This window comes from Tamandua tetradactyla, chromosome 2, assembly GCF_023851605.1.
Source record: "Tamandua tetradactyla isolate mTamTet1 chromosome 2, mTamTet1.pri, whole genome shotgun sequence".
Classification (NCBI taxonomy): Eukaryota; Metazoa; Chordata; class Mammalia; order Pilosa; family Myrmecophagidae; genus Tamandua; species Tamandua tetradactyla.
In genome coordinates this window covers 189,741,974-189,768,936 of record NC_135328.1, presented here as the reverse complement: position 1 = coordinate 189,768,936, position 26,963 = coordinate 189,741,974, and the positions used below count along the sequence as shown (strand labels likewise).

The 26,963-nt window shown below is 38.2% G+C and overlaps 1 protein-coding gene across 1 annotated transcript in view; it reads right to left on the bottom strand.

Annotated features, from left to right (window-relative positions):
* Window positions 1-26,963, bottom strand: part of PSMB2 (proteasome 20S subunit beta 2) — a 52,031-nt gene that overhangs the window by 19,089 nt on the left and 5,979 nt on the right. The window contains exons 2-3 of the mRNA XM_077150325.1: window positions 7,802-7,924; window positions 5,447-5,517 (exon numbers count right to left, since the gene is read on the bottom strand). Coding sequence (XP_077006440.1) covers window positions 5,447-5,517; window positions 7,802-7,924 — 194 coding nt within the window. The remainder of the gene's footprint in view (window positions 1-5,446; window positions 5,518-7,801; window positions 7,925-26,963) is intronic.

Below are 26,963 nucleotides of genomic sequence, written 5' to 3'. Positions count from 1 at the left end.
GAAAGCATTAAAATAATTCAACCAAATTCTCTCTCCCAAGGTTTTTCAGCTAGCTCACAGAAGACCTAGTGCTAAATCTCTTGTATCAGGTTCTTTCAACTTTATCACTAGTTTCCAAACACTGGAGGGAGGGGCACTAGAACCACCTTTTCAGGTAAAATTTTACATGAACCCCTAAACATAAAACAGATTAACTGCTGAGTTGATCTAACAGAGCTGAAGCTTTACCACATTGGTTTTTCCTAGTGAGTTTTCTGAGGTTGCTTTATGGAACAAAGTTGGAAAACTACTACACCAGGCTGGATGACTGTCCCCACCCAACCTTGCCATCATTATTTCTATTGTTTGTTTGCTAAGCATTTACAACTATAGCCCTATAAAAAAAAATCAATGAACAAAGGCTCACCAAACACTTTAAAAAGGTTTATGGGGGGTGGGCCATGGTGGCTCAGCAGGCAGAGTTCTCCTGCCATGCCGGAGGCCCAGACCTGGTTAGTTTCCAGTGCCTGCCCATGCAAAAAAAAAAGGTTTATGGGGCGGTGTGACAGTGGCTCAGTGGCAGAGTTCTCACCTGCCATGCCAGAGACCTGGGTTCAATTCCCAGTGCCTACACATGCAAAAAGAAAAAAGGTTATGAAAATACTTTGGTCAGCAAATAGCAGTAGTAAAGCCCTGAAGATAACATCCCATAGAGGCCTGCATTTTACTCTAAGGCTTGCCACAAACTCAGCATTCCCTAAGGACATCAGATCTGGCTGGGTCCTACCTCAATTTCCACATCTGTAAAATGGAGATGGTGGATAACAGATATTTTAGGGCATTTAGATGGGCTGTGCCAAACGTGCCACACTATACATTTCAAATAAAAAAACAGCACTATTAGTGGTCATCCTCCCTCTAAAGCCCATTAATTAAATGGTAAGGAAAATTTAAACAAACAGGATTTGCACATTTTTTTTAATCTTCTATACAGCACAAACTATGCCCACAAATTATTACAAAGTTTTCAAAATAATCCTGTTAAAAATCCAAATACAAATTCTTTATTAAGTGCTATTTGCCAAGGAGGTACCATTTGTTCATTTAAAATATATTTATTAAATCAATGATTAATTCTCATTTCTCATAATTTGATACATTTGAACATTCCTCCCTTCCTAATAAACAAGGAAAATGAGTCTCAGCAAACATCAAGATTATAAAAACTATTATGGATCAGAGATGGGACTGGAACTCTAGCATATCAAATCCAAAACACAAGTTTAAAGAGGGCTCACAAATATGCAAAATTGAGGAGTCAAATCCATAACAAAAGCCCCTTTGTAATCTGCACCTTGCCAACCCGGCAAAGACCAACCTAAATGTTCACATGAATTTACATAAAAACTAAATGAAAGCTCTTGATTTACTGCCATGTGTGTCTTTTTTCATCTCCTGATTTCTTGTTAATTCTCACCTGGAGAAGTAATATTCATTCCTTAGAAACACTTTAAAATTCCCTTCCCATGTTTAAATGCACAGTATCTATGAACCTAACTGGGTGACATTTATTCAACAAATATTTACTGAACATCTGCAATGGGCACATGTTCATACATTCATGTGGGCATACTAACATTTAAATAGATCTGAACACTTCATGCTTCCCCAAATACACAAGCATATTTGTATATTACTTCAGTAACTAATAAAGAAGATACCATGAAAGAGTATGGTATTGAAGTTAAGAATCTTAGCTCAGTCTTCTACGGACTATATGCGCCCTTGTACATTAACCATCCTCAATATCCTTGCAAGTAAAATGAGAATAACACTCATCTTACAGTCTCCTAATTAAACAAAGTCACTGTATTAGTTTACTAATGCTGCCGGAATGCAATATACCAGAAAATGGAACTGCTTTTATTATGGAACTTTATTAAGTTACAAGTTTACAGTTCTAAGTCCATAAAAATGTTCAAACTAAGGTATTCAGAGAAAGATACCTTGACTCAAGAAAGGCTGATTCTGTCACATGGGAAGGCACATGGCTGGCATCTGCTGGTCCCTGTTCGTAGTTCCAATGCTCTCAGCTCCTGACGCCAGTGGTTTTCTCTCTAAGCATCTGTGGGCCTTCACTTAGGTCCACTGGGACACGACCCTGGGTTCTGGCTTGCTTAGCATCTCATGGGAAGGCACACCACGGTGACTTCTGCTGGGCTCTGCATCACCAAACATCCATGTCTAGGCATCTACTCCTTCTGTCAGCACCTGTGTCTCTGTTGGCTCTCAAGCAACTGTGCTTTCTCCAAAACGTAATTCCTTCTAAAGGACTCTGGTAAACTAATCAAGACCCACCCTAAATGGGCAGAGTCACATCTCCATCTAATCAAAAGCTTACACCCACAATTGAGCAGGTCAATCTCCATGGAAATAATCTAATCATAGGCTTCCACCCTACAATACTGAATCAGGATTAAAGGACATGGCTTTTCTGGGGTACACAACACTTTCAACCTATCACAGTCACATATGTAAGTATCTAAATAGTGCTATGTGATGACAGTGCTACCTGCACTGTTCAATACGGTAACCTTTAGCCATGTATGGTTTCTGAGCACTTGAAATGTGGCCAATATGACTTGAGGAACTGAATTTGTTTATATTATTTAATTTTAATTAGTTTTAATTGAAATAGCCACATATGTCTTGTGTCTCCCATATTGGACTGTGAGTTCTAGAACATAGCCTAGTGTATAGTAGGTGTTCCATGTTAGTTTTCTTCTATTTCTCTTATAAATCCAGTCCAGTAGTTTTTTTTTTTTTACATCACCATCTTTACTAACAGGGCAGTTCAACTAAAATAACACAACAACATATTTACCATAGGAAGCTAATTTTTAGCTGTTAAACTGCTTCTTAAGCTAAACAGCAATAGAAGCATAAAAGCAAAAATAATCGGTTAAATGTGCCATGCACTGTGCTAAGAGCTTTACACAGATGACCTCATTTAATCTTTATAATAATCCTATGAAGCAGGTGCTTTGTTTTGTAAATAAATGAAGGCTTAGAACTTGTGCAAAGCCACAACATCCAAAGACACATCAGTGAGCAAAGATTCAAATCAAAGCAGTCAAATTTCAGAGGCTGTGTTCTTAAGCACAATTCTAAAGTGCCTGCATCTTATGAACCAGTTTACATGAGATTCATTATATGCTCTGGGTGATAAATGTCCTCCCAACCCCAACGCACCTCCAAAACACACAAACACACATATACACACACACAAGAAAGAGTAAACTAGAAATCAAACAATTTGAGCTATAGATACAAACTTATTCATGGTATCTGAAACCAGAATAAGTCTAATGTGCCAAATGATCTAACCTTGTAAATGTACTAAATTTAGGGATTTTTGCACTTACTAGGAAGACTGAAAAACAATAATTACCTGAGAATAAAAGAATAAAATGATTACCTCAGAATAAAAGACAGAATAAAATGACTAAAATATGAATTCATATTTTAGAACTAACAACAATTTATTTTGATGGGAGGTGGAGGAAGCAGTGATTGGACACAGCATACACGCACAAGGCAGAGGTAGTCATTATCTACTATTTACTTGAAGCTCCATGTCACGGTCTACAAGGAAGACATCAAACGTTTCTGCTAAGAGAAGATTAACCATATCCACCACATTTGCATGAAGAACACTGTCAATCTTATCTCAATTCTAAAATGAGCTTAATTCATTTAATGTCTGTAGCATTTATGACAAAATGTTTATTGTGCCCAAAGCTGGAAATCTCATTCCATTTCTGCCTGGTAAGTAAGAGGAATATCTTACACAGCAAGCCACAACATAATGTTTACTGAAAACCAGAGGAACCTCTCAGTGGCAGAAATTTTCCTCTCTTAGAGAAGAGTGATCAAGAAAACGTCATTGGGGCCGCGGTGGCTCAGCGGGCAAGAGTGCTTGCCTGCCATGCCGGAGGACCCCGGTTCGATTCCCGGCCCCAGCCCATGTAAAAAACAAACAAATAAAAACAAAATATAATAAAATAAGAAAATGTTTCCCTTTCTTCCTCCCTTCCTTCCTTCCATCCTTCCTTCCTTCTCTGTCTTTCTTTCCTTCCTTTAAAAAAAAAAAAAAAAAAAAAAAAAAAGAAAACGTCATTGACTTTTCATGCAAATCAAAACACTGTATATAAATTTGTCTACAACAACCTCTAGAGTTTCTCTTCAAACTTAAGAGAACACAAGCCCTTGGCTAAAGCAAGCACTGAGAAAAAGAAATGCTATTTATCAAGAAGTTCTCAGTCCAGTATTATTGTAAACTACAAAATAAACTGCATTAATGGTCTGTTAGTAACTTTTTTAAAAAAACATAACACCTATACCTGTTGATATTTCTGTTACAACTGAGTTTAAGTAACTGCAACTGAAACTAAAACTGTAATAAAATAATAAAATTATGAACAACACTGATATTCCAGAAAAAATCCTGAAGAACCAAGGAGCTGATGACATAAAGCAGAATAGTCAAATAGTTATGGCACAATTACTGTAGTACTACTGACCTGCTGTGTAACTTGAAGCTAGTTTCTCTGTTACTTTATGCCTTTCACTCCATATCAGTGATAGAGAATTAACTATTACCTGTCTCAGTGGGATAGTGAGTAGATTAAATTATTAAGCAAAATGCTTTGGGCAAAAGTGATATGAATATTAAATATTATGATTTACAAGCATTCATTTTCCTAGCACTCCTGTGGGATTAGGAAGTTATCTGGATTTCAAAGATGAGTAAACAGGCATGGGTGGGGAGTGGGGGTAATGGCACATGGTAAGGATCTGTTTACTTAGTCCCTGTGGGAAAGGAATAACACACACCATTAGCAATCATGAACTTTCTTGGCAACAACCTATATAACCCTTAATACATTCAATCCTTAATATTGTATCTATTACCATGCTCTGATAACAGCAAGGCCAGAATAAGGGAGGAAGAATAATTCTGTGTGTTTTGATATAAACAGTCTTAGAAAGACAAAGCTAATAATCTTGAATGGTAGAAGACATGAAAATTTGCAGCATTATCATCAAGGATTCACCTCCACTACCATGTCCATGCAGGGAACATCAACCAAAGGAATTAAGAAACATGGTTTGATGTGAAAACATTTTGGAAAAGAATTTTTAAAAGGTTGTCACAGGCTTTCACAGTTGGTGTCCACCATACTAAATCTTTGGGAATGTATACTTACCCTCTGGGTTTTACTTTGCATCTCTTCAGAAAGGTAAAACAAATCCAAAGGGACTGGAAAATGAGTGAGTAGCAATAGGAAGAATTCAGGAGGCAAAAAAAAAAAAAGCAAAAATACGACACATGCATAACAGGAATATAAAAGGAGCACAGAAGATTCTTCTCCTCATACCTAAGGCTGCCTATTATACTGCTTACCCGACTCCGAAGGCAGTCAGCCAGGTTTCGGCGAGTGAAATTAGCAGCTGCTGTGGGAGACAATTCATAACCTGGTACAAAAGATAAAGTCATATTTAAAATGAAACAGAAAGAGTATCAATACCCTCAAAATCATTCCACTACCCTAGTTCTAAAGCCCACCATCTTTTATACACTCACGCAGTGTTTGGAATACAATCCTACTTCTAGTCCCTTTCCTCATTTAACATTTGTGAAACACCTTGCTAGTAGGGATGGTAATTTATGGCCACAAAATAGAACCTAGGTAAACACTGTATGGTAGGATCAAATTCATAGCCCTGCTTAAGCCATTCATCACCAGGGAATGGTTTCCTTTATAGAAGGAAAGAGGTGCAAACACAAAGGTGTAAAATAAAAAGAAAGAGGTCTTCAGTTGTCAATTTTTTAGTTAATTTAAGAGAGAATACTGGGAGAAGGAAGGCTTGAAGGTAGGACAGCCGCAGAGTCATGCTGTTTAAGGTTTTCTTTTTTTAAAAAACATAACTTTATTAAGAAGTATAATATGACTTTCAAAAGTATAAGCCACAGAAAAAGAATGTTTCCATCATTATCTACAACATTTCGAAAAACAGAGAATATCAAATATAGAAAGGTACAGTCCAGAGGAATCGCATCAGATGCACATTTAACAATGCAGTCACCCTGGAACTTAACACTCAGTAAAATGTGACCAGTGCCAAAAGGCATGAGAATGACCCACAAATTAGTGGACCCACAGAAATGCCAGTTGGAAAGATGGCATGTGGTTAAGTAATTCCCTGCAACATTTCAAACAAAATTGTTGGAACAAGCAAGATTCTGATTAAAATTCTAACAAATATTTATTGAGCAAATATGTTTCAAGTGTATTCACAGGTATTACTGAATTTCATCCTCACAACAGTCCATTAGTACATATTAAATCATAAAGTAAGCAACTCTGAAAGAGTAGGAATACTTCTGAATTCTCTACCGAATTCCCTAAATAGTACTAAGGATTTGACAGTTATCTTAAAAGTAGAAAAACTGATGCCCAATCATCTAGATGTAGATTTTCCTTTTTTCTTTCTTAAAAAAGAAAGAACTTAGCTCAGTTTTTGACTTTTTTTATATATAAGAATTACTGTATAGGGTTACATACACAAACTGTATGAGGAAGGTAATCTAAGGGTTTTTAACCACAGACAGTTTTTGTTTTATTCACTGACTTACGACCCTAAGACCCATACAACAAGCAATTCCCTTTACTCTTTTTCACTTCTCCCCTAATTCCCAGTGAAGTACTGCTGTACCAACTGTACTTCAGAAATGTTATAGGCACCCTTCACCTGGTCATATAGGAAAAAGTAGAATCACTATATAAATAGTATCAGGATTCTTGAAATATTCTAAGTTTGCCTAAACATAAGTACCATGTGCTTTAGGTCCTAAATGGCAGAGTCTAAGCCTTGTTGTCCTTTAAATTCTCTGTGGTACTAAGAAGTATACCTAACATAGACAAAGTCCTCAAAACATATATGAAACTGAATGCATGATGCTAAATCTGCAGCTTAAAAAGCTGTGTGAATGGATTTTAATTAGTCATTTTACACATGTAATTATATACAAATTGAGTTATACCAATGTTGTGAATAATAGTGCTAGAGACCTGTGAAGTAACTGGAAGTAGAGTTCTTTCTGCTATAATGTCTCTAAAAACTATCCCAGATCAGAGAGCTAGGGGCTACTATTGTCTGTGAGGGGGGACTTTCCCAGTGGATAAGGGTTCATTAGCTCTAAAAAGAGCATTAATTATCTACCTAGATAGGAACCTACCAGAAAGATCAAGTAGAACCCTTTTATGACACAGTAAATCCCTTACAATTATACAGAGTTCTAAGTTTATAAAGCATTTTCATATGTATTCATTATTACTTCAATTCCATTTTAGAGATAAGGAAAATGAAGGCTCCTATATGACTTGTCATATAGGACATAGTAACGCCAAGTTTTAGTACATTTTTTAGCTCTGAGATTCAAATATATTTCAGCTCATATTACATCCTCTGAAATAAATTTAACACTTAAAAAGTCTGATTTACCATGCCCATCATCAAGATTAAATTGGTTTTATCCCCCAAGTGTTAGTAACATAATGGTTCTCCTTTCTACTCTGGGATTTTTAGAGAATCTTTACAATCAGAAAAAGGCTTATAGATAAGCTTTTTAAAATAGGAAAATCCAACAAACTGACCACTAAGGTCTGCTTATATGTGGAACTGCCAACAGAGAATATTCTACTCTGTTCAAATTTAAAGACAAGTCAGCCAAAGCTATATTCTAAACATTACCTACCATTTCTCATCTTATAAAGTTGTACATTTTTCTGAATATATTCTGCAAACTGCACAGTGTCTCCAGCCTCTCCAACACATAGAAGTAAGATTTTTTCACTCATCTTAAACATCTTGTCATGATCTGCTCAAAAAAAAAAGATGGTGTTAGAAATTTATGGCTATTATTTATGTAACCATATATAGGTTAATCACTTACTACAATGAATAACAAGTTTTATCAAATACTATACTGAATAATTTTGCCAATTATTATTTTGATTTTAATAGACTACTGTATTAATTTCTCTCTTTCACTCTCCACATTAAACCCCCTCCCGAGTACTACCTCCCCCTTCCTGTTCCCTGCAGCCTGTTGCCAGCGTATAAAGGTTGAGGGCACTAACCTCCATACCTACACTACCACTGCTCCACCACCCATAGTGTCACACAGCCTCACTCCCCCTCCCTGAGCTCAGTGCATTCGTTTAAGCCACTTCCAGGCCCACGTATGCGTACAGGTCCCCAATCATATCATTCAACTCTAGGAACTGGAAGTTACAGTAGTCCTACAACCGTGCATGGACACAGCCTTTAGCCTCATTTCCCAGCTCTGCGAAAGTGTTGACCTGCACAGCCAGGTCACATATGCCCCCAATCCACAAAGGCATAATGTCGACCTGCTGCCACAGCTCTACGTATGCACACAAAGGGCCCCGTGCCTTAGACCAGTACACACCAGAGTTACATCCCCCAGACCAGTGCACCTGTACAGCTACATCCTCCCTGGCCTCCCTGAGTACCCAAGTTCACAAAGACCAGCATAACATCCCCAACCTGCACCCATACCTGCCCTGAAACAAATCACCATGCTGAGTGCTCCACCCCGTACCCTGCTCCCTGCTGTACAACTATCCCGCAAACTCAAGGCTTTAGATTACTAAAAGAAATCAACTCCCAAAATAAATCAATCAAGATATCTATATGCGAGGAAGACCAGCAGAAGATCACTAAGCATATTACAATGCAGACAGATATAGCCCGGCCTAATGACCAAACTAAAACACCTGTGGAGACACAGGCATTGGAACAACTAATCAAAGATGTTCATACAACTCTACTTAATAAAATAAACTGGATAGCAAATGACATAAAGGAGATCAAGAAGAAAGTAGAAGAACACAAAGAGGAATTTGAAAGAATAAATAGAAAAAATGGCAGAAATCACAGAGATTAAAGACTGTTGGCCAAATAAAAAACTTACTAGAGGCACACAACACGAGATTTGAAGAGAGAATAAGTGATATAGAGGACAGGATAATTGACTTCAAAGACTCAAAACAGCAAATGGCAAAAAAGATGGGAAAAATTGAATGGGAACTCAGGGAAATGACAGACAAAACAAAGCACACAAATAAAAGAATCATTGGTGTCCCAGAAGAAGAGAGGAGTAAAAGGCTAGGAAGCGTAGCTGAGAATATAATGGGGGAAAACTTCCCAATCCTCAAAAAGGACATAAATATACAAGTCAAAGAAACCCAAAGAACTCTAAACAGAATAAATCCAAATAGGCCTTCCCCAAGGCACAAACTAATAATTCTGTCAAAGGTTCAAGAGAAGCAGAAAATTCGGAAAGTGGCAAGAAAAAAACAATCTACTACATACAAGGGAAATCAAATAAGACTGAGTGCAGACTACTCAACAAGCACCCTGGAGGTAAGAAGGCAGTGGTATTAAACATTCAAGATCCTGAAAGAGAAAGATTTCCAGCCAAGAATTCTGTACCCAGCTAAATTGTCCTTTAAAACTGAGGGAGAGATTAAAGCTTTCACAGACAAAGAAGTCCTGAAAAAATTTGTCAACAAGAAATACTAAAAGAAGTTCTGGCCCGCTTCCGGAGAAGATGGCGGCTTAGTAAGACGTGCGGGTCTTAGTTCCTCCTCCAGAAAAGCAACTAAAGAAACAGAAACAATACGAAACAGCTCCCGGAGTCACGACAGAGACCAAAAAGACAGCGTACCCCATTCTGGAACGGCTGAACGGGCAGGGAGAATCCGCTGCGGTGAGATACCCGAGGGGCGCACGTTTTCCCAGCCGGGGCGGCTGGCGACTGGGGTCCCCTCCACACACGTGGCTCCCCGGTCTGACTGGGAACGCTGGATAGCGGGGCCCTCCCATCAGGCTTGGTGTCTCGGGCCAGCTGGGCAATTTGGACCGGCACTCCCCCAAGCCGCGGCAGCCAGCGACCCCCCTCCACGCGCGGTTTCCCGGGCGACTGCGGATTGGCGAGTTAAAGGAGCCACAGCATCTTTTACTGGTGGGCCCCGCAGACAGACGAGCGCCACGAGCGCCACCTACTGGGCAGGAAAAGAAAAACAGAGCCCAGAGATTTCACAGAAAAACCTTTCAACCAGCTGGGTCCCACACCCAGGGAAATCTGATCAAATGCCCAGACACCAGCAGAAAATACTGGATGACGCTCGGAAAATTGAAGATATGGCCCAATCAAAGGAACAAACCAATAGTTCAAATGAGATACAGGAGCTGAGACAACTAATGCTGAATATACGAACAGAAATGGAAAAACTCTTCAAAAACCAAATCAATAAATTGAGGGAAGACATGAAGAAGACATGGGCTGAACAAAAAGAAGAAATAGAAAATCTGAAAAAACAAATCACAGAACTTATGGGAGTGAAGCACAAAGAAGAAAAAATGGAAAAAACAATGGATACCTACAATGGTAGATCTAAAGAGACAGAAGCTACAATTAGTGAACTGGAGGATGGAACATCTGAATTCCAAAAAGAAACAGAAACTATAGGGAAAAGAATGGAAAAACTTGGGCAGGGGATCAGGGAACTGAATGACAATATGAAGCGCACAAATATACGTGTTGTGGGTGTCCCAGAAGGAGAAGAGAAGGGAAAAGGAGGAGAAAAACTAATGGAAGAAATTATCACTGAAAATTTCCCAACTCTTATGAAAGACCTAAATTTACAGATCCAAGAAGTGCAGCGCACCCCAAAGAGATTAGACCCAAATAGGCGTTCTCCAAGACATTTACTAGTTAGAATGTCAGAGGTCAAAGAGAAAGAGAGGATCTTGAAAGCAGCAAGAGAAAAACAATCTGTCACATACAAGGGAAACCCAATGAGACTATGTGTAGATTTCTCAGCAGAAACCATGGAAGCTAGAAGACAGTGGGATGATATATTTAAATTACTAAAAGAGAAAAACTGCCAACCAAGACTCCTATATCCAGCAAAATTGTCCTTCAAAAATGAAGGAGAAATTAAAACATTTATAGACAAAAAGTCACTGAGAGAATTTGTGACCAAGAGACCAGCTCTGCAAGAAATACTAAAGGGAGCACTAGAGTCAGATACGAAAAGACAGAAGAGAGAGGTATGGAGTAAAGTGTAGAAAGAAGGAAAATCAGATATGATATATATAATACAAAAGCCAAAATGGTAGAGGAAAATATTATCCAAACAGTAAAAACACTAAAAGTTGATGGACTGAATTTCCCAATCAAAAGACATAGAATGGCAGAATGGATTACGACCCAGCAATACCACTGCTAGGTATCTACTCAAAGGACTTAAGGGCAAAGACACAGACGGACATTTGCACACCAGTGTTTATAGCAGCATTATCTACAATTGCAAAGAGATGGAAACAGCCAAAATGTCCATCAACAGACGAGTGGCTAAACAAACTGTGGCGTATACCTACGATGGAATATTATGCAGCTTTAAGACAGACTAAACTTATGAAGCATGTAATAACATGGATGGACCTAGAGAACATTATGCTGAGTGAGTCTAGCCCAAAACTAAAGGACAAATACTGTATGGTCCCACTGATGTGAACCGACATTCGAGAATCAGCTTGGAATATATCATTGGTAACAGAGACCAGCAGGAGTTAGAAACAGGGTAAGACAATGGGTAATTGGAGCTGAAGGGATACAGACTGTGCAACAGGACGAGATACAAAAACTCAGAAATGGACAGCACAATAATACCTAAGTGTAATGTAACTAGGTGGGAACACTGAATGAAGCTGCACCTGAAATATGGTTTTTTGTTTGTTTGTTTGTGTGTTTGTATCTTTTGTTTTTGTTTTTTTTCTTTTTCCTTTTTATATATATATATATTTTTATTAGTATTATTATTTTAATTCTCTTCTCTATATTAACATTCTATATCTTTTTCTGCTGTTTTGCTAGTTCTTTTTCTAAATCGATGCAAATGTACTAAGAAATGATGATCATACATCTATGTGATGAAACTAAGAATTACTGAGTACATGTGTAGAATGGAATGATTTCTAAATGTTGTGTTAATTTCTTTTCTTTTTTTGATTAATAAAAAAAATTTAAAAAAAAAGAAGTTCTGCCAGCAGAAAAAAAAGACAGGAGAGGGAGGTTTGGAGGAGGGCACAGAACTGAAGAGTACCACTAAGGGGAATTTAAATAACCAGTGTGTCAAAGAAGAAACTGCTAGAGAAATCAGGAGCTATCTGGAGATGAATGAAAATGAGAATACAACTTATCAGAATTTATGGGATGCAGCAAAGGTTGTGCTGAGAGGGAAATTTATTGCCTTAAATGCCTATATTAAATAACGAGAAAGAGCAAAAAGCGAGGACTTAACAGCAAACCTGGAGGAACTTGAGAAAGAACAGCAAACTAACCCCAAAGCAAACAGAAGAAAAATAACAAAGATTAGAGCAGAGATAAGTGAATGGGAGAACAAAACAATAAAATTGATGGGGCACTAGCAAGACTGACAAAAAAAAAAAAAGAGAGAGAGAGAGGATGCAAATAAAATCAGAAATGAAAAGGCATGCATTACCACAGACCATGAAGAAATAAAAGAAATCATAAGAGGATACCATGAACAACTATACCCCAACAAACTAGACAACTTAGATGAAATAGGCAAATTCCTGGAGACACACGAACAAGCTACACTGACTCAGGAAGAAATAGAAGATCTCAACAAACCAATCACAAGTAAAGAGATTTAATCAGTCATCAAAACTATTCCTACAAACAAAAGCCCAGGGCCAGAAGGTTTCACAAGGGAATTTTATCAAACATTCCAAAAAGAACTAAGACCAATCCTGCCTAAACTTTTCCAAAAAATTGAGGAAGAAGGAACTCTACCTAACTCATTTTATGAAGATAATATCATTTTACTACCAAAACCGGGTAAAGATGCTACAAGAAAGGAAAATTACAGGTCAATCTCCCTAGTGAACATAGATGCAAAAATTCTCAATAAAATATTTGCAAATTGAATCCAACAGCACATTAAAAGAATTATACACCATGACCAAGTGGGGTTTATACCAGGAATGCAAGGATGGTTCAACATAAGAAAATCAATTAATGTAATATATCACATTAACAAATCAAAAGGGAAACCAATCACATGATTATCTCGATTGATGCTGAAAAAGCATTCAAAAAAATTCAGCATCCTTTTCTGATAAAAATACTCAAAAGATAGGAACCAAAGGTAACTGCCTCAATATGATAAAGGGAATATATGAAAAACCGATAGCCAGCATCATACTCAATGAAGAGAGCCTGAAAGTCTTCCCTAAGATCAGGTACAAGACAAGGATGCCCACTGTTACCACTATTATTCAACATTGTGTTAGAAGTTCTAGCTAGAACAATCAGGCAGGACAAAGTAATAAAAGGCACCAAAATTGGAAAGGAAGAAGTAAAACTCTCATTATTTGCAGATGATATGATACTATACTTGGAAGATCCTGAGAAATCTACAGCAAAGTTACTTGAGCTTATAAGTTCAGCAAGGTGGCAGGATATAAAATAAATGTGCAAAAATCACTAACATTTCTATAAACAAGCAATGAGCTAGCTGAGGAGTCAGTTAAGGAAAAAAATCCATTCAAAATAGCAACTAAAAGAATGAAATACTTAGGAATGAACTTAACTAGGGATGTAAAGGACTTGTACACAGAAAACTACATAACATTGCTAACAGAAATCAGAGGAGATCTAAATAGGTGGAAAGATATTACCTGCTCATGGATAGGAAGGCTAAATATAGTTAAGATGTCAATTCTCCCCAGATTGATCTACAGATTCAACACAGTACCAATCAAAATTCCAACAACCTACTTTGAAGATCTGGAAAAGCTAAGTACCAAATTCATCTGGAAGGGAAAGAGACCCCGAATAGCCAAAAGCACACTTAAAAAGAACAATGAAGTAAGAGGATTAACACTTCCAACTTTAAAAGCTGGTGCAGGGCCCACGCCCCGCAGCAGCCGACCCGCCCGCCCTCCTTCTCCCCTCTCTTTCTCCGCCGGCCCGCCGCGCGGCGCCCACGCCCCGCAGCAGTCGACCCGCCCGCCCTCCTTCTCCCCCCTCCTCCCCCTCCTGCTCCGGCCGCTCTCCAACCACCACGGTGCCCTCTTCCCCCGCCTTCACCGGCTCCTCCACCACCAGCCTCTACAGCCTTGCCGCCCTCACCTTTCCTCCTCCAGAACAGCTACTGGGGGAGTGGAGATAATACAGAGCAGCTCCCGGAGCCACGAGGGAGAGCAAAGGGACGGCGTACCCCATCCTGGAACGGCTGACTATCTGGGAGAACCAGCTCCGGTGAGATCACCAAGGGGCACGGGCTTTCCTGGGTGGGACGGCAAGCGACCGGAGTCCCTCCCTTAAACCTTCCCAGGCCAGCTGGTAGAATTGGACAGGTGGTCCCCTTAGGCCGCGGCGGCTGGTGCCCCCACCACACGAGGCCCCCCAGAACAACTGAGATAGTTGGGTCGGAAATCCCCAGACTGCGGAGAACAGTGACCGGGGGATCCCTTCCAAACACGTGACTCCCCCGTCGGCTGGGAATAGTGCACTCTCCCGGGCTGCGACAGCTGGCGCCCTCCCGCCACGCTTGGTGCCCCGGGCCGACTAGCTAATTCGGCCGGACGCTCTCCCGTACTGCGGCGGCCGGCGACCCTCCCCGCATTCGGAACCCCAGGCCGGCTGGCATTCTTCCAAGACGCTTCGGCTGCCGAACCTCCCCTACGGCGAGAATTTTCCAGAGTTAAAGGACCCACAGCAACTTTCACTTGTGGAACCCGTAGACAAACGTGTGCCACGAGCGCCACCTACTGGGCAGGATAAGAAAAACAGAACCCAGAGATTGCACAGAAAAATCTTTCAACCTGTGGGGTCGAACACCCAGGGAAATCTGACTAAATGCCCAGACGCCAGCAGAAGATAATGGATCACGCTCAGAAAATTGAACATATGGCCCAGTCAAACGAAGAAACCAATAGTTCAAATGAGATACAGGAGCTGAAACAACTAATGCTGAATATACGAACAGAAATGGAAAACCTCTTCAAAAACGAAATCGATAAATTGAGGGAGGACATGAAGAAGACATGGGCTGAACATAAAGAAGAAATAGAAAAACTGAAAAAACAAATCACAGAACTTATGGAAGTGAAAGATAAAGTAGAAAAGATGGAAAAAACAATGGATACCTACAACGACAGATTTAAAGAAACAGAAGATAGAATTAGTGATTTGGAGGATGAAACATCTGAATTCCAAAAGAAACAGAAACTATCCGGAAAAGAATGGAAAAATTTGAACAAGGTATCAGGGAACTCAAGGACAATGTGAACCGTACAAATATACGTGTAGTGGGTATCCCAGAAGGAGAAGAGAAGGGAAAAGGAGGAGAAAAACTAATGGAAGAAATTATCACTGAAAATTTCCCAACTCTTATGAAAGACCTAAAATTACAGATCCAAGAAGTGCAGCGCACCCCAAAGAGATTAGACACAAATAGGCGTTCCCCAAGACACTTACTAGTTAGAATGTCAGAGGTCAAAGAGAAAGAGAGGATCTTGAAAGCAGCGAGAGAAAAACAATCCGTCACATACAAGGGAAACCCAATAAGACTATGTGTAGATTTCTCAGCAGAAACCATGGAAGCTAGAAGACAGTGGGATGATATATTTAAGTTACTAAAAGAGAAAAACTGCCAGCCAAGACTCCTATATCCAGCAAAATTGTCCTTCAAAAATGAGGGAGAAATTAAAACATTCTCAGACAAAAAGTCACTGAGAGAATTTGTGACCAAGAGACCAGCTCTGCAAGAAATACTAAAGGAAGCACTAGAGTCAGATACAAAAAGACAGAAGAGAGAGACATGGAGAAAAGTGTAGAAAGAAGGAAAGTCAGATATGATATATATAATACAAAAGGCAAAATGGTAGAGGAAAATATTATCCAAACAGTAATAACTCTAAATGTCAATGGACTGAATTCCCCAATTAAAAGACATAGACTGGCAGAATGGATTAAAAAACAGGATCCTTCTATATGCTGTCTACAGGAAACACATCTTAGACCCAAAGATAAATATAGGTTGAAAGTGAAAGGTTGGGAAAAGATATTTCATGCAAATAACAACCAGAAAAGAGCAGGAGTGGCTATACTAATATCCAACAAGTTAGACTTCAAATGTAAAACAGTTAAAAGAGAAAAAGAAGGACACTATATACTATTAAAAGGAACAATTAAGCAAGAAGACATAACAATCATAAATATTTACGCACCAAACCAGAATGCCCCAAAATACGTGAGGAATACACTGCAAACACTGAAAAGGGAAATAGACATATATACCATAATAGTTGGAGACTTCAATTCCCCACTCTCATCAATGGACAGAACATCTAGACAGAGGATCAATAAAGAAATAGAGAACCTGAATATTACTATAAATGAGCTTGACTTAACAGACATTTATAGGACATTACATCCCACAACAGCAGGATACACCTTTTTTTCAAGTGCTCATGGATCATTCTCAAAGATAGACCATATGCTGGGTCACAGTGGGATGATATATTTAAGTTACTAAAAGAGAAAAACTGCCAGCCAAGACTCCTATATCCAGCAAAATTGTCCTTCAAAAATGAGGGAGAAATTAAAACATTCTCAGACAAAAAGTCACTAAGAGAATTTGTGACCAAGAGACCAGCTCTGCAAGAAATACTAAAGGAAGCACTAGAGTCAGAACCGAAAAGACAGAAGAGAGAGACATGGAGAAAAGTGTAGAAAGACAGAAGAAATTAAACAAATTTCTTCTTAACAAATTTAAAAAGATTGAAATCATACACAACACTTTCTCAGATCATAAAGGAATGAAGTTGGAAATCAATAATAGGCGGAGTGCCAGAAAATTCATAAATACATGGAGGCTCAACAACACACTCTTAAACAACGAGTGGGTCAAAGAAGAAATTGCAAGAGAAATTAGTAAATACCTAGAGGCAAATGAAAATGAAGACACAACATATCAAAACTTATGGGACGCAGCAAAGGCAGTGCTAAGAGGGAAATTTATTGCCCTAAATGCCTTTATCAGAAAAGAAGAAAAGGCAAAAATTCAGGAATTAACTGTCCACTTGGAAGAACTGGAGAAAGAACAGCAAACTAATCCCAAAGCAAGCAAAAGGAAAGAAATAACAAAGATTAGAGCAGAAATAAATGAAATTGAAAACATGAAAACAATAGAGAAAATCAATAAGACCAGAAGTTGGTTCTATGAGAAAATCAACAAGATTGATGGGCCCTTAGCAAGATTGACAAAAAGAAGAAGAGAGAGGATGCAAATAAATAAGATTAGAAATGAAAGAGGAGACATAACTACTGACCTCACAGAAATAAAGGAGGTAATAACAGGATACTATGAACAACTTTACGCTAATAAATACAACAATTTAGAAGAAATGGACAGGTTCCTGGAAAGACATGAACAACCAACTTTGACTCAAGAAGACATAGACGACCTCAACAAACCAATCACAAGTAAAGAGATTGAATTAGTTATTCAAAAGCTCCCTAAAAAGAAAAGTCCAGGACCAGACGGCTTCACATGTGAATTCTATCAAACATTTCAGAAAGAATTAGTACCTACTCTCCTCAAACTGTTCAACATAATCGAAGTGGAGGGAAAACTACCTAATTCATTCTATGAAGCCAACATCACCCTCATACCAAAACCAGGCAAAGATATTACAAAAAAAGAAAACTACAGACCAATCTCTCTAATGAATACAGATGCAAAAATCCTCAATAAAATTCTAGCAAATCGTATCCAACAACACATTAAAAGAATTATACATCATGACCAAGTAGGATTCATCCCAGGTATGCAAGGATGGTTCAACATAAGAAAATCAATTAATGTAATACACCATATCAACAAATCAAAGCAGAAAAATCACATGATCATCTCAATTGATGCAGAGAAGGCATTTGACAAGATTCAACATCCTTTCCTGTTGAAAACACTTCAAAAGATAGGAATACAAGGGAACTTCCTTAAAATGATAGAGGGAATATATGAAAAACCCACAGCTAATATCATCCTCAATGGGGAAAAATTGAAAACTTTCCCCCTAAGATCAGGAACAAGGCAAGGATGTCCACTATCACCACTATTATTCAACATTGTGTTGGAAGTTCTAGCCAGAGCAATTAGGCAAGAAAAAGAAATACAAGGCATCAAAATTGGAAAGGAAGAAGTAAAACTATCACTGTTTGCAGACGATATGATACTATATGTAGAAAACCCAGAAAAATCCACAACAAAATTACTAGAGCTAATAAATGAGTACAGCAAAGTAGCAGGCTACAAGATCAACATTCAAAAATCTGTAGCTTTTCTATACACTAGTAATGAACAAGCTGAGGCGGAAATGAAGAAACGAATCCCATTTACAATCGCAACTAAAAGAATAAAATACCTAGGAATAAATTTAACCAAAGAGACAAAAAACCTATATAAAGAAAACTACAAAAAACTGTTAAAAGAAATCACAGAAGACCTAAACAGATGGAAGGGCATACCGTGTTCATGGATTGGAAGACTAAATATAGTCAAGATGTCAATCCTACCTAAATTGATTTACAGATTCAATGCAATACCAATCAAAATCCCAACAACTTATTTTTCAGAAATAGAAAAACCAATAAGCAAATTTATCTGGAAGGGCAGGGTGCCCCGAATTGCTAAAAACATCTTGAGGAAAAAAAACGAAGCTGGAGGTCTCGCGCTGCCTGACTTTAAGGCATATTATGAAGCCACAGTGGTCAAAACAGCATGGTATTGGCATAAAGATAGATATATCGACCAATGGAATCGAATAGAGTGCTCAGATATAGACCCTCTCATCTATGGACATTTGATCTTTGATAAGGCAGTCAAGTCAACTCACCTGGGACAGAACAGTCTCTTCAATAAATGGTGCCTAGAGAACTGGATATCCATATGCAAAAGAATGAAAGAAGACCCATCTCTCACACCCTATACAAAAGTTAACTCAAAATGGATCAAAGATCTAAACATTAGGTCTAAGACCATAAAACAATTAGAGGAAAATGTTGGGAGATATCTTATGGATCTTACAACTGGAGGTGGTTTTATGGACCTTAAACCTAAAGCAAGAATACTGAAGAAGGAAATAAATAAATGGGAGCTCCTCAAAATTAAACACTTTTGTGCATCAAAGAACGTCATCAAGAAAGTAGAAAGACAGCCTACACAATGGGAGACAATATTTGGAAACGACATATCAGATAAAGGTCTAGTATCCAGAATTTATAAAGAGATTGTTCAACTCAACAACAAAAAGATAGCCAACCCAATTACAAAATGGGAAAAAGACTTAAACAGACACCTACCAGAAGAAGAAATACGGATGGCCAAGAGGCACATGAAGAGATGCTCAATGTCCCTGGCCATTAGAGAAATGCAAATCAAAACCACAATGAGATATCATCTCACACCCACCAGAATGGCCATTATCAACAAAACAGAAAATGACAAGTGCTGGAGAGGATGCGGAGAAAGAGGCACACTTAGCCACTGTTGGTGGGAATGTCAGAGGGTGCAACCACTGTGGAAGGCAGTTTGGCGGTTCCTCAAAAAGCTGAATATAGAATTGCCATACGACCCAGCAATACCATTGCTAGGTATCTACTCAAAGGACTTAAGGGCAAAGACACAAACGGACATTTGCACACCAATGTTTATAGCAGCATTATTTACAATTGCAAAGAGATGGAAACAGCCAAAATCTCCATCAACAGAAGAGTGGCTAAACAAACTGTGGTATATACATACGATGGAATATTATGCAGCTTTAAGACAAGATAAACTTATGAACCATGTAATAACATGGATGGACCTAGAGAATATTATGCTGAGTGAATCCAGCCAAAAACTAAAGGACAAATACTGTATGGTCCCACTGATGTGAACGGACATTCGAGAATAAACTTGAAATATGTCATTGGTAACAGAGTTCAGCAGGAGTTAGAAACAGGGTAAGACAATGGGTAATTGAAGCTGAAGGGATACAGACTGTGCAAAAGGACTAGATACAAAAACTCAAAAATGGACAGCACAATAATACCTAATTGTAAAGTAATCATGTTAAAATACTGAATGAAGCTGCATCTGAGCTATAGGGTTTTTTTTGTTTTTGTTTGCTTGTTTGTTTGTTGTTGTTGTTTTTTACTATTATTACTACTTTTATTTCTTTTCTTTATATTAACATTTTATATCTTTTTCTGTTGTGTTGCTAGTTCCTCTAAACCGATGCAAATGTACTAAGAAACAATGATCATGCATCTATGTGATGATGTTAAGAATTACTGAGTGCATATGTAGAATGGTATGATTTCTAAATGTTGTGTTAATTTCTGTTTTTTTTCTTTCCGTTAATAAAAAAATAAAATTAAAAAAAAAAAAAAAAAGCTATTATAAAGCCACACTGGTCAAAACAGCATTGTACTGGCAAAAAGACAGAAGCAGTGACCAATGGAATCAAATCAAGAGTGCAGAAGTAGACCTCCAAATCTATGGTCAACTGATTTTTGACAAGGCCCCCAAATCCTCTCAACTGGGAAAAAATAGTCTTTTCAATAATTGGGTATGGAAGAAGTGAATATCAATAGCCAAGAGAATGAAAGAGGACCCCTATCTTACACCCTACACAAAAATTAACTCTAAATGGGTCAAACACCTAAATATAAGAACTAGTACCATAAAGCTTCTAGAAGAAAATGTAGGGAAACATCTTCAAGATCTAGTAATAGCAAGCAGTTTCCTAAACTTTACACCCAAAGCACAAGCAACAAAAGAAAAAATAGATAAATGAACTCCTCAAAATCAAATGCTTCTAGCCCTCAAAAGATTTTCTCAAAAACATGAAGAGGCATCCAACTCAACGGGAGAAAATATTTGGAAATCACATATCAGACAAAGGTTTGATTTCCTGTATATACAAAGAAATCATACAACTCAACAACAAAAGAACAAACAATCCAGTAATAAAATGGGCTAAAGATATGAATAGGCATTTTTCTGAAGAGCAAATATCGATGGCTCAAAAGCACATGAAGAGATGCTCACTTTCACTGGCTATAAGGGAAATGCAGATCAAGACTACAATGAGATACCACCTCACACCTATAAGAATGGCTGCAGGCTGGCCAGTTGTCCTGGCAAACAGCACAACCACTTCCACCCACACTCCCACCAACGCTGCTCAGAGCTGCCCTCCAGGAGTCAGGAAAACACATGTGCTGTCCTGAATATGAATATCTGTCATTTAACTGTTTCTTAAAAAAGCTTATTACTTAATTTAAAGCTCTTAAAATTTTAATGTTACTAACGTATATCTGTTACCAGAATAAAAATTAAAAGATAAAACATAGGACTGTACAACAGTGAACTCTAAACGATGAACTGTAGTTAATAGTACAATCATAAAAATGTCCTCTTATGACTCAAAATGAATTTTTCACATAATGTAAAATGCTAATAATAGGATGATAATGGGGGGAAAATCACCCTAATGTAAACTATGGTTAATAGCACAATTATAACAAAGGTATCACACTAATGCAAAAGTGTTAATAATGGGGGTATATGGTTAATATGGAATGCTGTATTTTCTACACAGTTCTTCTGTAAACCTACAGTTCTATAATTAAATTTAAAAAAAAAAAAGAATGGCTGCTATTAAACAATCAGGAAACTATAAATGTTGGAGGGGATGTGGAGAAACTGGGACACTTATGCACTGCTTTGGTGGGAATGTACAATGGTGCAGCCACTCCAGAACACCACTTGGCAGTTCCTTAGGAAACTAAATATCGAACTGCCCTATGACCCAGTAATAGCACTACTTGGTATATACCCAGCACTACTTGGTATATACCCAGAAGAGCAGAAAGCAATGACACAAACAGACATTTGCACACCAATGTTTATAGCAGCATTATTCACAATCACCAAAAGATGGAAACAAACCAACTGCCCATCAACAGACGAGTGGATCAACAGAATATGGTATATGCATACAATGGAATATTATGCAGCAGTAAGACAAAATGACGTCCTGAAACACATGACAAGATGGATGAGCCTTGAGGATATAATGCTGAGCGAAATTAGCCAGACACAAAAGGACAGACACTGTACGATTCCACTTTTATGACCAGCATAAAGGTATAATCAGAGACTTATAATACAGAATACAGGTGACTTAAAGATACATAGAAACAAGAGATGGGTGAACCATTAGCTAATGAGGTTGAATTCCAATGTAACGGAATAGATAGGAGTGAAGTGATTCTCTAGTAGGTCTAGAAGTAATATTACCATATTGAAGATGAACAAGATTGAAAGGGGTTGTATAGACCTACATGTCCCACCGACTCACATTAGAAATATGAATGAGCTCTTGTAAGAATTACTTCAAAGATATGATTCTTGTACAAAAAGTGTACAGGGTTGAGAGGGAAAACTGCTATTGCCTGCTATGAGCTATGTTCAGAAGGAAACCATCAGCACTACCACAGCAACTGAGAGGTAAATAATGGGATGAGGGACAAGAGTTAAGTGAGGAGGTTTAGATTTCCTATTTGGTGGTATGTTTTTGGTTTTCCATCTCTTGGGAACATAACTGAGAATGCTGATGGACCGTGGACTTTGGGCCCTCTACATGATGCCCAATGAATGCAGGTTCCTGAAGGATGCACTGACAAAGTAGAATGGCGAAAGATGGTGTATACTTATGAATGGCGAATGATGGTGTATACTTATGTATACTTATGTAGCTGTGCTGCTACATAAAAGAACAATGTCGTGAGGCATGCAATGATGTGAATGAACATGTGGGACAAAATAAACCAGAAACAAAAAAACAACAATGCTATGGTTACCTTTAGAAAATGCTTATAAGAAAACAGGGGCCTAGACTGGAAGCTTTTAGAGCAGACACATTAAGTCCAGAGCGGTGATTATTATTTCTGGATTTTGAGAGGCTATTTTATGTGTATAATCTGATATTCACAGATAAGAACAAAGCCGAACAGGTTGGAGTTAAAGTAATTTAGAATATAGGGGTAAGGAAGACAGTGTCTATATTTTAGAACCACACATAGTCTTTGAGACCAATGGAAAAATTTATTTGATCTGGAACTGAAATTTTCTGTAGTGCATAATCTAATTCAACTTATCTGTGCAGCTTATTTGAACAACTGAAACACAGGGAGCACAGAATGAGAAAGAGGTTCTTTAATCCTATGTAGATTACTGTAATGCCTGGAAACATCCTAGAGTATATTAACCAGATAATCAAAAAGAATTGGCAAAGTCCTCTGAGGGAGGGGGAAAAGACTATGGAACTATTAAACCTTACCTTCAGGGAATCCCCTGGTACTGTGTCAAACTTTGGGGACACCCAAGTCAATAGGCCATGCCCTTGAATATGAGGCTTAAACTTAACGTAGAAGCACAGAAGCTTAGACTACCTATAGGCATGCCTAAGTGTTACTTCTGGAGGACCTCTGTTGTTGCTCAGATGTGGCCTCAGTCTCTTTAAGCCCAACTCCGCAAGTAAAATCATTGCCCTCCCCACTACGTGGGACATGACATCCAGGATGAAAGTCTCCCTGGTGACGTGGGAGAGGACTCCCAGGGATGAATTCAGACATGGTACTGTGGGATCAAAAATTACATCCTGACCAAATGGGGAAAAAGAAGTGTAATTAACAAAGTATCAGTGGCAGAGAGAGTTCAAATAGAGTCCAGAGGCTACTCTGGAGGTTGCTCTTACGCAAGCTTTAGGTAGACCTTGCTACCCATCATAATCTGCCAACCCCCAAACAGGCCCATTCCAGCCAATCCTAAAGAACACCTTAGGGCAATTTATAAGATTCTACAAGGGTTTTAGGCACTAGAGTAAGTTGCCAGAAACCTACAACCTCCAGATGGGTCCCTAGTCCAGATAAATCCTAAAACCTAGCCCAGCCTCTCAAGAACATCAGATAGTTCCACCTCCCTACCCCATATTAGTGACAGACCCTTCCAATATCAAAAATTTAGAATTGCCCACCCCAAACAACCCTAAAGAGAGGGATGGAAAGATCAAAGGTGATGATGGAATTATACACAGAAGATAGGACTTAACAAATGAATATGAATGCTGAATCACTAAATTGATATCTCCTTAAGTCTCCAGTATTTTAGAGTAGCTAAAAGTAAAAACCTAAAATTGTGAAATTGTAACCCATGCCAAAGTCTGAAATATGTTCTACAACTAATTGTGGTGCTGTGTTTGGAAATTTATAGCCTTTTTATATGTACGTAATTGCTCAGAAAAAAAAAGAAGGAAAAAAAGTCAATTGTGATGATAAAAAAGCATTTAGGCCCTCTAGCCTCTTATATTCTAGAGCAGCTAGAAGGAAAAATCTGAGAGGATCCTTTGGTAGCCTATGACAAACTCTGGGATCTATCCTGTAACCACTTTTTGAAGAGTGCTTTGAAAACTATTGCTTTTTTATTTCTTTGCTTTGTACATGTTATATTATACAATTAAAAAAGTTAAAAAGAGGGCGGGCCGCGGTGGCTCAGCGGGCAAAGTGCTTGCCTGCTATGCCGGAGGACCTCGGTTCGATTCCCGGCCCCAGCCCATGTAACAAAAAATGGAAAAACAAAATACAATAAAACAAGAAAATGTTTAAAGATGTTTCCCTTTCTTCCTTCCTTCCTTCCTTCTATCCTTCCTTCCTTCTCTCTGTCTTTCCTTTAAAAAAAAAAAAAAAAAAGTTAAAAAGAAATAGAATTAGGGAAAAAAAAACAAAAAAAGAGAGTAACCCCCAAAGAACCTCTTCTGTTGCTCAGATATGTGGCCTCTCTCTTTGGCAATGCAGTAGGTGAGCTCACCACCCTCCCACCACCACATGGGACATGACTCCCAGGGGTGTAACTCTCCCTGGCCACGTGGAACAGAAATTCCGGGATAAGCCGGGTCCCAGCATCAAGGGATTGAGAGAGCTTTCTTGGCCAAAAGGCGGAAGAGAGAAATAAGACAAAATAAAGTCTCAGGGCAAGCAACAGTTGCTCAGTGGCAGAGTTCTTGCCTGCCATGCCGAAGACCCAGGTTTGATTCCCGTGGCCTGCCCATGCCAAAATAAATAAATAAATAAATAAAATAAAGTTTCAGCAACTGAGAGATTTCAAACAGTCGAGAGGTTATCTTGGAGGTTATTCTTAACATATTATATAGATAACTCTTTCTGGATTATGGTGTGTTAGAGTGGCTAGAAGGAAGTACCTGAAACTGCTGATTTGTGTTCCAGTAACCTTAATTCTTGAAGACGATTGTATAATGATATGGCTTTTACAATGTGAATGTGTGATTGTGAAACCTTGTGTCTCATGCTCCCTTTATCTAGGGTATGGACGGGTGAGAAAAATATAGATGGAGAATGAACAAATAGTAGGGGGGGACAAAGGTTAAGGTAAATTGGGTAGATAGAAATACTAGCAGTCAATGAAAGGGAGGGGTAAAGGGTATGATATGTATGAGTTGTTTTTTTCTTTTTATTTCTTTTTCTGGAGTGATGCAAATGTTCTGAAAAAGGATCATGGTGATGAATGCACAACTATGTGATGATGTTGTAAGCCAGTATTTGTACACCATGAATGGAATGTTTCTAAGTTAAGACTTATCAATAAAAATAATTAAAAAAAAAATCAAGCCAATGGTGATTATCTTTAGGCTCATGATAACAAAGCCTTATATGTCTTTAAAAATAAAAATGTTATATTTATACACACACAAACCAGTATGAAAAGGACTGGTGCTATAATTAAAATTAAGAAGACATCACAAGGGCGGGCCACAGTGGCTCGGCAGGCAGACTTCTCGCCTGCCACGCCAGAGACCCGGGTTTGTTTCCCAGTGTCTGCCCACGAAAAAAAAAAAAAGGCATCACACCAAAGAACAGAAACTCAACCAAGAATATAAATCACCTTAAAAGTAAACCATTCCCAGTTCCAAAGTGAAAATTCTAACAAATATTCAAACAATAAGCTATTTAAAAATATCTCCCCCAAATCCTAATACTCTAGTTTTATCTAACTGAACCAGATTCATTAAGATTAGATCTATAAACAAATATTCAGACAGCAATTAGTGCCTGAGGAAGAAAACTTCATATTCAGTCTATAGCTTCAGAAAAAGCCTAAAGCTCCCTATCGTACTCTCACTTTCACTTTTTATCTTTCAAATAGTGCTGAATAATCTTCCCTGGGAGACATTTTGAAAGCTTCTGAAATATCAAAATCCCTTAACAGGATTTAAAGAACAGAATACTACTGTCAAATATTTTACAAATGTTTGAGAGTTGTAGATGCCAGTAATAGGGCTAGTTAGGCTTGCGGGAAAAACACACAAAATATATCTGTAGGTAAACTCAAACTGCCTTAAAAACACCTAGACAAATTTTTATTCATTACATAAGCTACAAAAGATTTAAAGACTATTAGTTTGTAAACTTGGTTATAAAAGGAAAAATCACTTACAGTACTATGCATAGAAAAAGGACTAGAAGGGTATGCTCTAAGTTCTTGTTTGCTAGTGATGAGAGTATTTTTCTTCTTTTTGCTCACCAGCTGTGTCAGTTTGAATCTGTTGGGTACTCCAGAAAAGCCAAAATCTTTCATTCTCATTTAATATTGCTGGATGAAAGTTTTTTTTATTGTTTCCCTGAAGATGTGACCCACCCAATTATAGGTGGTAACTTTTGATTA